This window comes from Choloepus didactylus, chromosome 18, assembly GCF_015220235.1.
Source record: "Choloepus didactylus isolate mChoDid1 chromosome 18, mChoDid1.pri, whole genome shotgun sequence".
NCBI lineage: Eukaryota > Metazoa > Chordata > Mammalia > Pilosa > Megalonychidae > Choloepus > Choloepus didactylus.
The window spans coordinates 76,202,640-76,217,086 of NC_051324.1; the positions used below are offsets into that span (position 1 = coordinate 76,202,640).

Sequence of the window (14,447 nt, forward strand, 5' to 3'; positions counted from 1 at the left end):
TTTGTCATCTTTTTCCGTATTTCCCCAGAAGTGGGTTGCCGGCACAGCCCCCCGAGGAACTGTCTGTCCTTGACATTCAGCTGCCTTTTTCCATACTTTTGCTTGAGCCTTTTTTCCTCCATTCTTAGATCCCATCCAGGATAATGTATTGCATTTAATTGTCATTGTCTCTTTAGTTGCTCTTTTGTTTTTTAAAAAAAAAGAAATTATGGAAACATATGTACAAAATAAATCTTCCCATCTCAGCCCCTCCCAAGCATACCATACAGTGAGATTAATAAATATTGCAGTGCCCTCGATTACTAAAAACTTCCCCACCTCCCCAAACAGAAACCTACATCCATTTTGTGCCAACTCCCCATTCCCCTGCCCCCAGCAACCTGTATTCTATTTTCTGTCCTTAAGATTTTGCGTATGTTCTTTGAGGTTACTGTTCTGGTTTGCTAATGCTGCCATTATGCAAAATACCAGAAATGGATTGGCTTTTATAAAGGGGGTTTATTTGGTTACAGAGTTACAGTCTGAAGGCCATGAAAACGTCCAAATGGAGGCATCAACACAAGTATACTTTCACCGAAGGACGGCCAGTGGCATCCGGAAAACCTCTGTTATCTGGGAAGGCACGTGGCTGGTGTCTGCTGATCCCAGGTTGTGTTCCAGCTCCTTTGTCAGCTTCTGTGCATTCTTCAAAGTGTCCCTCTTGGCTGTAGCACCTTCTTCTGTCTGTGGACACTTTTGTAGGACTCCAGTGATTCAATTAAGACCCATCCTGAATGGGCAGGGTAACACCTCCATGGAAATTATCCAACCAAAGGTCTTGAGATGCCCACAGTTGATTGAGTCACATCTCCATGGAAACAGTCAACACTAATACGTCTGCTCCCACAAGATTGCATCAAAGAATGTGGCATTTTGGGGGACATAATCCAAACTGACACAGTTACCATCTGGCTTAAATTTAACATCCTCAGTCTATAAGAGTCTTGTTCTGTTTCATAACAACTTAACTTACCAATAGTCTACACAAACTATGTTCCTTTAACCCCCTGTCCCCTCCCCCCATGTAGTTCTAACATTACATATTTATATGTTAGGAATCCAAACCCACTGATTTATCGGTATGTTGACGTATTTGCCTTTTAGATCCTGTAGGAAGTAAAAAGTAGAAACACAAGCCAAAACCACAGTAGTGCTGACAGATTTCCCCATGTCAGTGTCTTTACCAATGATCTTTATTTCTTCCTTTCGCCTCAGCCAATTGTCTAGTGTCCCCTCCCTTCAACTCCTTAAGCTTTTCTTTATCTGGGAATGACTTAATCTCTTCATTTTGGAAGACAGTTTTGCTAGATTTAGACTTCTTAGTTGGCCTTCTTTTCCCTCCATTTAAAATATATCTCACTCCCTTCTTGCCTCTTTGTCTTCTGATGAGAAATCGAAACTTCGTATTTTGAGGCTCCCTTGTATGTGACACTTTTCATCTCTTTATCTTTGGTATTTGGACAGTTTGATTATAATATGTCGTAGTGTTTCTCTATGAGTTTAATCCTGTTTGGAGCTCAGCGAGTGGCTTGGCTGTGTATGGGCAGACCCGAGTTACTGCAGGTTTGCTTCCAGACACCACTATAAAGCAAGTCACATGAATGTTCTGTTTTCCCAGTACATAAAAAGTTATGTTTCCACTATATGTTAGTCTGTTAAGTGTGCAATAGCATTATGTCTTTAATTTACTTTATGTATACTTTAATTTTAAAATACTTTATTGCCAAAAATGCTAACCATCAGCTGAGCCTTGATTAAGTCGTGATCTTGTTACTGGAGGAGGTTCCTGCTCGATGCTGGTGGCTGCCGACTGATCAGGGTGGTGGTTGCTGAAGGTGGGGGTGACTGTGGCAGTTTCTTAAAATAAGACAATGAAATTTGCCACATTGATTGACTCTTCCTTTCAGGAAATATTTCTCTGTAATGTGCAATGGTGTTTGAAAGCATTTTACCCACCGTAGAACTTCTTTCAAAATTGGAGTCAGTCCTCTCAAAACCTGCCACTGCTTTTCCTACTTAGTTTGTGTAATGTTCTGTTTGTCATCATTTCATCAGTGTTCACAGCATCTTCACCAGGAGTAGATTCCGTCTCAAGAAAGTACTTTCTTTACTCACCCATAAGAAACAATTCCTCACCCGTTAAAGTTTTGTCACGAGATTGCAGGAATTCAGTCCCATCTTCAGGCCCTACTTCTAATTCTAGTTCTCCTGCTATTACTCTGCAATCACTTCCTTCACTGAAGCCTTGAACGCCTCAGAGTCATCATCCCTGAGCGTTGGGACCAACTTCTTCAAACCCTTGTTAATGTTGATATTTTGACCTCTTCACGAATCATGAACCTTCTTGTAGCATCTAGAATGTTGAATCCTTGCCCGGATCCATTGGAGGAGTCACTGTCCGTGCAGCTATAGCTTTACAAAGACTCTTCCTCTCACTTGAACACCTAGAGGCCGTTGTAGGGTTATTAATTAATCTGATTTCAATGTTGTTGTGTCTCCGGGAGGCCTAAGGAGAGGGTGAGAGATGGGGAACACCTGATCGGTGGAGCAGTCAGAACACACACAATATTCATCCATTAGGTGTGCCATCTCATATGGATGCAGTTTATGGTGTCCCAAAACAATTACAATAGTAACGTCAGAGATGACTGATCCCCAGGTCACCGTAGCAGATGTAATAATAATGAAAAAGTTTGAAATATTGTGAGAATTACCAATATGAGACACAGAGACAAGAAGTGAGCACATGCTGTTGGGAAAATGGTACCAATAGAATAAATTAAAACAATAAAAAGAGGTATGCCTGTATATTCTTGTGCTTCATTAACTTGATGAAGTCTTCAGCCACTATTTCTTTGACTATTCTCTCTGCCCCTCTCTCTCTTCTCCTTCGGGGACTCCCACAATGCTGGGAGGTCCCCACAGGCTCCTCAGACTCTGTTCACTTTCTTCATCCTTTCTTCCTTCTATTCCTCAGACTAAAGGATTTCCATTGTCTTCAAGTTCTCTGATTCTCTATTCTGCCAACTCCAATCTGCTGTTGAATCTCTAGGGAATTTTTTTTTTGTTACTGTGGTCTTCAGCTCTGTTTTGTTCCTCTTTATAATTTTTAGCTCTCTATTGATATTCTCTTGTTTTCTTCTGTTTTATCCTTATGTCCATTAATTCTTTGTCTATTTTCCTTTATTTTTTTTTTTTTAAAGGATTTTCAGCAAACAATGTTTTCTTGGTCTTTGTCCATTATGTCCTAGATCTGGTCCTCCTCTTTCACCACTGTCTATTTCCAGACAGTTTTCATCAACCCAAACCAAAACTCATACTCATTTAACAATAATTCCCTATATCCCCCTCCCCCAACCCTAGAAACCACTCTTTCGCTTTCTGCCTTGATGAGTTTGCTTATTTTAAGTATATCATATAAGAGAAGTCATGGAGCATTTGTTTTAGTTACTGTAGGTTTTTATAAGTTTTGAAATCAGGTAGGGATTGCACTGAATTTACAGATTGTTTTAGAGAGTATTGACATAAACTTAAGAATATTAAGTGTTCCAGTGTATGAGCATGGCTATCTTTGCATTTAATTGTCTTAAATTTCTTCCAGCAATGTTTGGTAGTTGTCAGTGTACAAGTTATTCCCCTTTTTTGGTTAAACTTATTCCTGGTTATTTTATCCTTTTCCATGCTGTTGTAAATGGAATTGATTTAGGAACCCAACTAACTCCTCCTTGTTTATCTTGTCTCCTACAACATTGTTGAATTTATTAGGTATAGCAGCTTTCTTGTGGCTGCTTTGGGATTTTCTATATATAGGGTCTCATCATCTGCAAATAAGGATCGTTTGACTCTTCCTTTCCAGGGTTGATGCCTCTTATTTTTTTCTCTTGCCTGATAACTCTGCTAGAACTCCCAGCACAGTGTTGAATGACAGTGGTGACAGAGGGCTTTTTCCGGATCTTAGGGGGAATATTCAGTCTTTTATCACTGAGTATGCAGGTAGCAGTCGGTTTTTTCACATACACCCTTTATTGTGTTGAGAAAATTCCTTGTATTCCTAGTTTTCTGAGTATTTTTATCATGGAAGGATGTTGGATTTTGTAAAATGCCTTTTCTGTGTCAATGGAGATAATCATGTTTTCTGTTTTGTTTTGTATTTTTACATCATTCTATTAATGTATATTATATTGATTGATTTTCTTATGTTGGATGATCTTTGCATTCCTGGAATAAATCCCACTTGGTCATGGTGTATAATCCTTTCAATCTGTTGAATTTGGTTTGTCAGTATTTTGTTGTCAGTATTTTGTCTATATTCATAAGGGATATTGGTAATTTTCTTGTGTTGTCTTTATCTGACTTCGGTCTCAGGGTAATGCTGGCTTCAAAGAATGAGTTAGGAAGTAATCCCTCCTCTTCTATTTTTTGAAAGAATTTGGTAAGTATTGATGTTAAATCTTGAAATGTTTGGTAGAATTCAGCAATGAATTTTCACTTGTGAATTTTCCAGTTCTCCCTCTGTGGTTTCTATCTAGCTTTATTCCGTTGTGATCAGAAGAAATACATTGTTTTATTTCCAGAATTTTTGGATTTCTTCAGACTTATTTGGTGACCTCACGTATGAATCAGCCATGTGTCCTAGTGGAGAGCGTGTGTTCTGCTGCTGCTGGGTGAAGTCTTCTCTGTAGGCCTCTTAAGTCCACTTGGTTTAGGGTTTCATTCAAGTCTTCTGTTTCCTTGTTGATCTTCTGTCTACATGTTCTATCCATTACTGAAAGTGGGTTATTGAAATCTCTTACTATTAATGTAGACCTGTCATTATTTGTCAATATTTCATATATTTTGGGGCTCTGCTATTAGGTGCATATATATTTTCTTGTTGAATTGACCCCTTTATCAGTCTACAGTTACCTTCTTGGTCCTCATATCAGTTTTTGGCTTAAAGCCTATTTTATTTAATACTAGTTACTACTCCAGCTCTCTTTTGGTTACTGTTTTTATGATATGTTTTTTCCATCCTTTCACTTTCAGCCTAATTGTGTCTGAATTTAAGGTGAATCTCTTAAATAACATATAGTTGGTTTGTGCTTTTTTGTTTGGGTTTGTGTTTTGGTTTTTTTTTTTTTTTTTTTTTTCAGTGAGACTCTAATGTTTTAATTAACAGACCTTTTTCCTGACCTGGCATCTTGGGTTGAGGGCATATGGGGACAGTAGTACACTTTGGATTTATGCTTTTAAATTGTGATTGTCAGTCTATATGTTTTTTTAAAATATATATTTTTATTTATTTTTTTAGAGACATTGTAGATAAACAAAAATATCATGCATAAAATATATACAATACAGAGTTCCCGTGTACCACCCTATTATTAACACCTTGTATTGATGTGGTAATCTGTTATAATTCATAAAAGAAAATTTTTATGATTGTCCTGTTAACTATAGTCCATCGTTCACAATAGGGTTCATTGTGTTTACAGTCTTAGGTTTTTTTTCTTTGAATTTTTATTCTAGTAACATATACAACCTAAAATTTCGCCTTTTAACCACATTCATACATATAATTCAGCACTGTTAATTACATTCTCAATGTTGTGCTACCACCACCATCGTCCGTCACCAACGCTTTACAGTCAACCCAAACAGAACTCTGTACAATGTAAGCGTTAGCTCCCCGTTCCCTACCCCAGCCTGGCCTGTCGTAACCTGCATTCTGGACACTGACTCTGTGAGTTTGCTTTTTCTGATTATTTCATGAGATCACACAATATTTGTCCTTTTGTGTCTGGCTTATTTTACTCAACAGGATGTCTTCAAAGTTCATCCATGTTGTCACATGGGTAGAACTTCATTCCTTTTTAATGTTGAATAATATTCTCTCGTGTGTATACACCATATTTTGTTTATCCATTCATCAATTTCTGGGCACTTGGGTTGCTTCTGTTTTTTGTCAATTGTGAATAATGCCACTGTGAACACTGGTGTGCAAATATGTTTGAGTCCCTGCTTTCAATTCTTTTGGGTAAGTACCTAGAAGTGGATTGCTGGGTCCACATGGCAGTTCTACACTTAGCTTCCTGAGGAACCACCAAACCGTCCTCCACAGCAGCTGCACCGTTCTACGTTCCCACCAGCAGTGGATGAATGTTCGTTTCTCCACATCCTCTCCCATACTTGTAATTCTGTTTTTTTTTTTTAATAGTAGCCATTCTAGTGGGTGAGAAATGATATCTCGTGGTTTTGATTTGCATTTCCCTAATAGCTAGTGAAGATAAACTTTCTGTCATGTGTGTTTTAGCCATTTGTATATCCTCTTTGGAAAAATGTCTATTCAAATCTTTTATCCATTTTTTAATTGGGTTGTTTTGTCTTTTTTGTTTGTTTTTTTATTGTTGAGGATTTCTTTATGTCAATTAAACCTTTATTGGATATTTGGTTTCCAAATATTTTCTCCTGTTGAGTTAGTTGTCTTTTCACTTTTGTGATAAAGTCCTTTAATTTTTAATTTAGGACTTTATTATTTTTGTTTTTTATTTTGTTTTCATTTTGTTTTTAATTTTGATAAGGTCCCATTTATTGATTTTTTCTTTTGTTGCTTGGGTTTTGGGTGTAAAGTCTAAGAAACCGTTGCCTAACACAAGGTCTTGAAGATATTTCCCTACGTTTTCTTCTACATGTTTCCTAGTCCTGGAAGGAAATACAGTTCATGCTGTTTTATCCATCATGCCAGTCTCTGCCTTCTGACTGGAGAGTTCAGTGTATTTACATTAAAGTAACTCCTGATGATGGAGGACTTCCTTCTGCCATCTTGCTCTATGGTCTTTGTAAGTTTTATACCTTTTCTGCCCCTCAGTTCTTTTGTTAAGGCCTACTTTCATATTTATTCGATTTTTTGTGTTGTACCCTTTTGAGTCTTTTCTCATTTTCTCCTGTATATATTTTTCATGTTTTCTTCGCAGTTACCATATGGCTAAAATTTAACATCCTAAATCTGTAACAATCACATTTGATTTGATACCAACTTAACTTCAATAGCATACAGATACTGTTCTTATACCCCACCCCACCCCTGCCTTTTTGTTGTACTTGCTGTACATTATAACTTTATACATTGTATGTCCCAAACCGTAGATTTATCAGTACTTCATAAGCATTTGCATTTTAGAACACAGAAGTAAAAAAAGTGGAGCTACATACCAAAACACACAGTACAATACTGCATTTATGTTCTTTACTGGAGTCGTCATTCCTTTGTGCCTCCTGGACCACTGCCCAGCATCCTCTCCCTCCCGTCTGCAGCGCTCCTGTTAGCACTGCACGTGGGCAGGTCTGCTGGTGACAAACTCCCTCAGCTTTTTTTGTTCATCTGGTAATATCTTAATCTCTTCCTCATTTTTAAAAGACAATCTTTCTGGATATAAAATTCTTGGTGTCATTTGTTTTCTTTCACCACTTTAAATATTTCTTTCCACTGCCTTCTTGCCTTCCATAGTTTCTGATGAGAAATCAGCAAATAATTTTATTGGGGCTCCCTTGTACACAACAGTTGCTTTTCTCTTTCAGCTTTCAGAACTCTCTCCTTGTCCTCGACATTGAACCATTGACTCCTCTATGGCTGGGCCTGTATTTCCTTGAATTTATTGTGTTTGGGGCTCCTTGGGCTTCTTGAATGTACATACTCATGTCTTTTGTTTAAATTGTGAAATATTTCTTTGGATGATCTTTCTGCCCTTTTCTTTCTTTTTCTTGACCTCCTGCAATCCGTTTATTGGTATGCTTGATGGTGTCCCACGGGTCTTTTAGTGTTCTATTCACTTTCTCCAGTTCTTTTTTCTGTCTGGTCCTCAGCCTGAATCACTTCAAATGTCTTGTCTTTGAGTTTACAGATTCTTTCTTCTGCCAGCTCCAGCCGCTTCTCAGGGGAATTTTCTGTTTCAGTTATTTTGGTCTTCAATTCCAGTGTTTCTTTTGTTCGTTTTTAAAAATTTCTGTATCGGAAATTCTTGTGGTTTTTGTTCATTGTTTTCCTTTATCTCCTTGAACATATCAAAGATCTTTTTAAAAAGTTTTTGTCTGGTATGACCCAAGTCTGGTGTTCTTTGTTGATGGTTTCTCAATTTTTATCCTGCTCCTTTGCTTGGGCCATTATTTCCTGCTTCTTTATTTTCCTTATAGTCTTTTGTTGCCTGCTGTACATTTTAATTTTTTAAGGTGTTCACTCTGGGATTTGGTCCTTATCCAGCTAGTGATAAGACAGAGATTGCTTTGAGTGCCATGTGCTAACAAAAACGAATGCAAAAAAAACAAACAAACAAAAAAAACGAATGCAAAAAGCACTTTTCCCAGTGTCTGCAGAGGGCTGCTGCGTTGTCTGGTGCTTTCCTGCAGAGGTCAGCCTTCCTGCCAAGGTCAGCCTGAGGCAAAAGGGACCTGCAGGCGCCTCTGTCTTTGCTGAGCCTCTGTCTTGCCTTAGGCCCCTCCACTCCCTCTGCAGGGCGGCCCTGCGGTGTGACCTTCAGCTGGTGTCCTCTGTCCCAAGCAGTCCAGACGTGATTGTTTCTCCTGCTTCTTTCAGATGGAGGAAGTCACTGCTGCCTGATGACAAGGGCCCGGGCATTTCCCCACTCGGTCCTCCTGGCGCCCAGTGGGAGCCCAAGGGCTGCAGCGGCAGTGAGGGCACCCAGAGCTTTTCCTGTGGCTTGGGAAGCGGCATTTCCTTGATTCTGTGCTTGCCCAGTTCCTGCAGTCCTTTAGCTGTTTTCTGCAGCTTTGAAGTAGATGTTTCTAACAGTCTCCCTCTACCTTCTTGAATGGGGCCAAGAAACTGTTTATCCTTCTTTATTTTTTATTTTTTTGTACAGTTTCTGCTTTTTGTGTTATATTTAAGAGATCTTTGTCAAACCCAAGATCACTAAGACTTTCTCCTTTGTTTTCTTTTAGGTGTTTCTTATTTTAGCTCTTGTGTTTAGGTTTGGCATCCATTTTCAGTTAAATTTTAGGTCAGGTAACATTCATTTCCTCCTCTCTGGATCCCCAGCTATCCCAGAACTGTTCGTTCTGTGATTCCCTTTCTCCACTGACTTGTCCTGCCCCTCGTTCGAAATCTGCTGGGCCTGCCTCTGGGCGCCCGTTCTGTCCCTTCCGCTGATCGGGGCTTCGCCACGAGGACGCCCCACACTCGATTCCTACAGCTTCGTCAGACCTCTCCATGCTGGGGGCGCAGGTCTCCAGCTTTGCTCGTTATCAAACCCCGTCTTGGCCCTTTGAAGTCCTTTGCATTTCTGTGTGAACTTCAGAAGCTGCTTGTCAGTTTCTGCACCTGAGCCTGCTGGGGTTTCGACTGGGAGACTGAGCTGGGAGATGAGGGGGGACAGGGAACAGCACTGGCACCTCCCCTCTGGCCGTGGGCCACTTGTGTTCTTTTCTGCACATCCTGGTCTGTGCACATGACTTTGGGCCCCACCTCGGTGGAGGGCCTCCACGTAGCAGCTTCTGAAAACTCACGTGCCTGGAGTGCCAGTGCCTGGCTTCCACTCCCCACCCTAGAGCTCTGCCGCAGGGCAGACCCACTTCCAGGCCTCATCCCGGGGCCCCAGGATGTGGGCCTGTGGCCACCTGGGTGTTTTCCCGGCCCCAAGCAGCCCCCCCCACACACACCGTTGTCCATGACTGTCAGCTGCCTGGGACCCCTGAGCCCCAACTGAGCACAGGGCCGCTCCCGGTGCCCCCTTCCTGCACACCCACCAGGCCCAGTGTTCGCCCCCCACTGCCCCCAGCCCCTCCTCCCGGCCTTCCTCTCCTTCCCTCGGCCCTCAGACCCCTGCTGGCCACCCCTTGTCCCCTTTCTCGGGGTTGCCTAGGCCTCTGCTGTGTGTGTCAGTTTGTCTGTCTTTGTGGATAAGGTGCAGTCAGGCCCGTGAGGCCCCCTCGGGCGAGACCATGTGCTTGCCCAGCTCAAGGGGTCCCTGGGCAGGACGCTCCCGGGCCTGCCCCTCCCGCCAGGCTGCTCCCAAGGCTGTGCTAGATCCGAGCACGTTGCTGCATCTCCTGGTGTGGGGAACCGTCTCTCCTCGTTTTGCGCCCAGCGCAGCTTTGGACACGAGGCAGGGCTTCTGGCTTCGTCCGTGCTGTTTGCAGCAAGGGACTGGCTCGGTGTGTGTGGCCCTCGGTTGAGTGACTGGAAGGTCCTGCCGTGTGCTCGGTGAGTCAGGCTGCAGAGGGAGCGGCCCACGGTGGGGCTGTTGCTGCGCCTGTGGCTTGTGCTTGGCGTCCAGGCCACGCTGGGTCTCGGCTGTCTCTGTGGATGCCGCTTTGCGAGCGCATGTGACCGTCCGAGACGGCCCCGGTCCTCCTTCAGCCAGATAAGGGCCTGCCCCCTGTAGTCACACCAGGTGTGGGCGAGACAAGCCTGAACCGAGATGATGGGCCGGGCGACGAGTGCAGAGGCGCCCAAGAGTGGAGGGCCTGGCTGTGGAGGTGGGGTGGAGAAGTCGGGAAGCCACTCAGGCAAGGTCGTGAACAAGTCTGCTTTTGAAATAGCTGGAATCTCATCGAGATCGAAAGAGAAGTTGGTGGCGGCAGGTTCTGCTCAGGGTCGGGGGCTGGGGTCACCCTGGGACCTGGCCCAGGGCTGGCCTGGGAGCAGAGGGTTTCCCTCCAGGTGACTCACCTGACACCTGGTACCTGGTCTCGGAGGAGGGGCCCGGGAGCAGGAGGGCGGGGCGGGGCCGCTTGCTAACGACAGTGCCGCCTGCCAAAGCTTGGGGCCCCCAGGTCCGGCCGTGCTCCCCGCCTGGAGGAGCTCCTCGGGCAGGGCTGCTCTCGTGTGGTCTCGTGCCCTGGGCTGTGCCGGCCTGACCCTGGGGCGGCCTCCCTGGGAGTGTGCAGTCTGACACGGGGTCTCTTTGCAGCAGCTGCGAGTCCTTTGCACCTGTTGGCGACACACGCCTCGGCCTCGGCCTCCCTGCCCACGAAGCGTCAGAACGGCAGCCAGCCTGAGCAGCCGGAGCAGCCGGAGCCAAAACGGATCAAGACGGAGGACGGCGAGAGCGTCGTCATCGCTGTGCAGGTGGATGCGCTGCCCGCCACCGCGAGGGGCAAGGGCGTCCAGAACTAGCCCGGAGTCGCTGCTCCCGTAAGGGGTACAACGCTGTGGTGCCAAAAGTCGACACTTGCTCTCGAGCGATGCACGGAGCAGTCTCACCTGGCGGGGGGCCCTGTGCCTGGACTTCACCTCTCAGCACTGAACACGCAAACCCAGGTGGCCTTAAAACTCCTTAATTCAGAAACAGAAATCACACTTGAAAAAACCACACACCACCAACCGTGCTCCGGCGCCCGCGGCCCCTCCTGCCGGGCAGCCCACCCGCCCCCGAGGGCTCCACTCTGCACCGACGGCAGCCCCAGCTCCGTCCCTGGTCAGCTCCAGACCAGCCTCGCAGGGACCCGCCGCGGCAGGTGCGGGAGGCAGACGGTATTTTGTTCTTCACATGTGGAATTAGGATATTTTGAGGTGTACTTTTCTTTCTTTACAAAATAATGGGGTCTGACATTTCAAATCACTCCATTTCTCCTCTGGAAATTTTGGAATCGCAGTACTTCTCATGTGAAATTTCATTTGGGGAAAAGACGCAATGTAGTTTCGTTTGTTTTGGTTGTTTGTTTTCAGCCTACGGAGAGGCCGGCCTTTGCCTGCTCCGGCGCCGCAGCGTGTCATGCTGAAGCAGCGGTCCCCGCGCCTGCCCGTCCCTGCTGAGTGCACCACGAGGCCCGGCCGGGCCGGGGGCAGAACCGCAGGACCCCGGAGCCGCACTCACCTGTTCCGTTCTGCTCCGTTCGGTTGTCTCTTTGTGTTGACTTTGTCCCTGGCATAATTCTCCACTCTTAGGTAAAACAGGTCTTGCTGAGTATTGTGTACGTTTAAAACGACACAACTGTTACTACTTCATTTGGAAAAAAGATTCGATCTTTTATCATACACCCTTTTCAAACAAGGATGAAAGACCCCTCCGTGGGCTGCCCGGCCCCGCAGCGGGTGCGCGTGGCATTGGGTTGCTTTCTGATTGTCAATGGAAAACCCCCTTCGACCTTCCCAAACTGCATTTGATCCCAAGGCCGATTCCTCTCCTGCAAAAGAGCAAAGCAAGCGGGAAGGAGGCGGAAGTGAGGGAGCAGGGGAGGCCCGGGAGGCCCACGCGGCCGCAGCCCAGGACGAAAAGCACTTGCCTTTCCTTAGAGTTCTGGGGCCCGAGGGCCGAGCAGCTGCGACAACAGAGGGCTCTGGCCTTATTGTGAATTTTTTAATGTCATCATCATAACATTATTTATTTAAATGTAGTTATTTTGGTATTTAATTTTTTTTAAAGAGAGGAAAAAACCTGTATTTTCCTGGTGGAATGAAATGGCTCAAAATGGTATATTTAGGGAATTTTAAAACATTTATTATTTACCTAAAGACCAAATATGATAAAGCTGTTCTAAGTATTGTGTGTCAATCCACAGTATGGAGCTGTCACAATGTTACTGCAGATATGCATATTAAAAATTATGAAATTACTGCACACTAGCTGGATTTATAACTCAGCCATTTAAACAATAAAAGTGAAACCATCATGTGAATGAGACCCTTTGTGTGACGGTAACAAAATCTCACCTGCCGCGGACGCACCTGGGAGGAGCTGATGCACTTCTCAGGCCCCGGGTGGAGGCCTGAGGACGCAGCCGCCGCCTCGTCTTCTCACGCGGTGCTTTGCTATTTGCAGAATCGCTCCGGCTCCGGTGTGCGGGGACAGGTCACCCCACCGCTGTCCCGCCCAGAGAATGCAGCCCGGATCCGCCAGGGCCAGGCCACTGGTTGGGGCCCCAGAGGTGGGTGCTCTGCCCTGGGGGAGCTCCGTTCACAGGTGGCTGCTTCCGAGCCTCCACCACAGACGTGATGGGCTTGGAGGCGTTTCTCTTGGGCCTATGTGTAAGAAAATTGCCCAATTCTCAAATTTGAAGGAAGGGTCAGTTGTTTTTGTCACAAGGCAGCATTCCAAGTCTGGAGCTCAGACTGTGGCCTTCTTCGGGCACGTTCTCTTCCCCGCTCCTTCTCTCCACCTTACTCAGTTGGCTTCTTCACAAGCACGGAGGCTGTAGGCACAAAACCATGGGTTAGCAGCTGTTACACTCCCCATTCCCAGGCTTTAAGATGTTTTTAAAATTTTGAATTTAGCTCTGAATTCCCAAGAGCCTGAACACCCCAAGGGTCACGAGTGTCCACTGAGGCGCAGCCACGGCTCCCGTGTGGCCACTGCCCCGAGCGGGTGACACGCCCTCCGGCACCACGTGCGCCCACAGTGAGCTTGCAGCTGGGTCCACGGTGGTCCCTGACCTTTTCTTTTCAAGAAGTCTCTTCTTGGGCCTTTGCCAGACTTCTGATCTCCTTCGGGGACTAGAAACCTCATTTCATCAGCTTGGGCCTAAACAACACAACACTGAAGAGAAACTCGTGCACAGTGGAAATGCGTGTGCCCAGGGCATGATTTCTGGGTTGGTTGTCCTCGCTCTCCAGGAGAGTCCGTGCGGACAGCTGGGCCCGTGACGACAGTGTCCTGTCCAGGACGAGGCTGGTGGGTGTGTGACTCCAGGCAGGGGCGAACAATCCCATGTACCAAACCTGTACCATTCTATAAGGGATAGTGGTGATTTCTGCGCAGAGATTTGAAATTGTAACAGAAAAGTTCCTACCAAGTCCTTGAAATTCAATACAATATTAACTTTCAGCACAGCGTATTACCATCACTTTGGTGAGGGTGAGCTTCCGCTGGTATTTATGTTCCTTTGGGCACCGAGGGGCCTCGGGGGTCGGAGAACGTGCACCAAGGAGCTGCTTTTGCCCATGCACCAGCAGAAGATGGTTTGAGTGTTTGTGCCCATGAAAAAGACGTGGAGTCACAGCCATTGGTAACGTGCTCTTGCTGATTTTATCCGAAATTGTAGTTTTAAACCTACTTTGAAGTTGTGGTTGTCACAACCATTTCCTTGCAGACTTGTCCTTCACAGTTTGGGACGTATTCTCCGTGAGACCATAAAGGAAACCTTTCGCAAGAGGTACGTGGGTATACGAGCTCCCAAACCTTAACACTGTGATCTCGTAGCTACTAGAAGTTCCGTGTTGTGGATTGCGACTTGGCCACAGACTGCTGACGCCTTACAGCACTACCCCAGGGTGGTGCAGGAAGGCGCAGGGCGGAAAATAATGACGTGAAAGCCCCCGGGGAAGCTAACTGAGGCTTTGGGTTCAGGGACAGAGTTCATAATAGAGCTTTTTATTCCCTACACTGACTCCGTAATTTAAAAACAGTTCATATTAGTGTTAAAGACTCATCTATACCAAGCGACGTCCACTGATAGGTGGTCACTCGTGATTGGTC

The 14,447-nt window shown here is 45.3% G+C and overlaps 1 protein-coding gene and 1 pseudogene across 2 annotated transcripts in view; both read left to right on the forward strand.

Moving 5' to 3' along the window:
- The window catches only part of FOXK2 (forkhead box K2), a 67,231-nt gene extending 54,575 nt beyond the window's left edge, over positions 1-12,656 (forward strand). Inside the window, exon 9 of one of the 2 annotated variants that reach the window (XM_037810667.1) lies at positions 10,944-12,656. In XM_037810667.1, coding sequence (XP_037666595.1) covers positions 10,944-11,149 — 206 coding nt within the window. In that variant the 3' untranslated portion in view covers positions 11,150-12,656. The remainder of the gene's footprint in view (positions 1-10,943) is intronic. The other variant, XM_037810668.1, reaches the window with a different exon arrangement.
- A 57-nt stretch (positions 12,657-12,713) lies between these two features.
- Positions 12,714-14,447, forward strand: part of LOC119514852 — a 30,545-nt pseudogene continuing 28,811 nt past the window's right edge.